Source organism: Amphimedon queenslandica, unplaced genomic scaffold, assembly GCF_000090795.2.
Source record: "Amphimedon queenslandica unplaced genomic scaffold, v1.1 AMPQUscaffold_4716_Cont23307, whole genome shotgun sequence".
Lineage (NCBI taxonomy): Eukaryota > Metazoa > Porifera > Demospongiae > Haplosclerida > Niphatidae > Amphimedon > Amphimedon queenslandica.
In genome coordinates this window covers 1-1,329 of record NW_003554974.1, presented here as the reverse complement: position 1 = coordinate 1,329, position 1,329 = coordinate 1, and the positions used below count along the sequence as shown (strand labels likewise).

The window sequence follows — 1,329 nt, the reverse complement described above, 5'->3', positions numbered from 1 at the left end:
CGTGAAGCACATACAAGTCCATTAAATATTTGTAAAATTATCTCAATATCATGTGTGCTTTACCTTTAATGTTCATTCATGTAAATTTGATGACAATTTGTCAACTCCGCCTACAAAAAAGGACTTGAGATCCTTGATGATACCTACAAATGGAACACAAAAAATGTAAAATTAGATCAATTATGATTCAAATTACCCTTAAAAATGGTTAAATAAAGTGACGAAAGGCCAAAACGCCATATTACATTCTGATATAGCTCCACCCACCTTCTCTGCTCCATTCAGACTGATATCTGGTTGCTGCTGCTTATCTGATGAGAATATGATCCCAGCAGATGAATTCACACTTACTCCTTTATTACAGTCACCTGCAACTTTCCCTCCATTAATCTTAGTACACATGTGGTGTTGGTTGATTCTAATGCCAGTATCATTGCCAGTAGTGTTTCCATTGCTAATTATGTTGGTTGATGATATCGTGTGATAAGAGCTGGGGAATGCTTGCTGTAATAATATTTAGCAAAATACCCCGTACTATAGTACAGGGTAATTGGCTAAGCTTAATAACAGCTGATGACTGACATACCTTAGCAAGTAGTTTGCTCAGTCTCTCGCACACGTTAGTACAGTAGGTACTGCAATCATAATTAACATATAACTCTGATACAAAATTATGAATGTGACAAAACTAAAGAAAAGAGAGACAAAAATTTATTAAACTGTCACGAATCTCGTGTACATAAATGTACTCTTTCTTACTTGAATTGAGACATTCTAATGTTAGCTCTAGTCTGCCTGCTTGAAGTCTTGACTGATCTAATTGTATTGTGTGCATTAGCTTATTAAGGAACCACTGAGAGAGGGAGAGGGAGAGAGAGAGAGAGAGAGAGAGAGAAGTATTTAATGATCCACATACATGTATGTGTTTCTTTCTTTACCTCCAGCTGTAGTTTGAGATGATGACAATTTGAATCAAAAAGAAGAAAGCACTTTGTCAAAGAGCGACCAAAAACATCAACAGATTCGTTCTGAAGCAACTAACAAAATACAATTTAACACAAACTGAAATACGTACTTCGTAAAGTTGCTCATTTACAGTAAGTAAGTGATGGCAGAGTCCGTCTTGCATGAGAACTCTCAGTGATTTAATGTCCCCAAGTCTCTTCACGCCACACTCCAACATAACAGTCACCAAATCCAACACAATGCATATCACTCGTGTGTCATTCCTTTATGGAGGAAAGGAAGAGAGAGAAGATTTTATGATTAAATAAGAGATCAATGGGCACACAGCAATTCACCCAAATTAAGCACTCCAAACTATCTACA

At 36.5% G+C, this 1,329-nt stretch overlaps 1 protein-coding gene across 4 annotated transcripts; it reads right to left on the bottom strand.

Moving 5' to 3' along the window:
* Positions 1-266: 266 nt before the first annotated feature.
* Positions 267-1,246, bottom strand: LOC109592571 (Golgi-specific brefeldin A-resistance guanine nucleotide exchange factor 1-like). Of its 4 annotated transcripts, XR_002190422.1 has the most exons (6): positions 1,076-1,246; positions 939-1,028; positions 760-853; positions 587-688; positions 352-534; positions 267-311 (listed from the first exon to the last, which is right to left on the bottom strand). XR_002190422.1 is itself a non-coding variant. In XM_020007993.1 (5 exons), exons 1-4 carry the CDS (start codon positions 1,181-1,183, stop codon positions 672-674), a joined length of 318 nt encoding a protein of 105 aa, XP_019863552.1. In that variant the 5' UTR covers positions 1,184-1,246; the 3' UTR covers positions 267-534; positions 587-671. The 4 variants fall into 4 exon arrangements, 2 of the variants coding, with proteins under 2 accessions (XP_019863552.1, XP_019863553.1); XR_002190421.1 differs by having other exon boundaries at positions 267-534; positions 1,076-1,245; XM_020007993.1 differs by having other exon boundaries at positions 267-534; positions 939-1,037.
* Between the last annotated feature and the right edge of the window lie 83 nt (positions 1,247-1,329).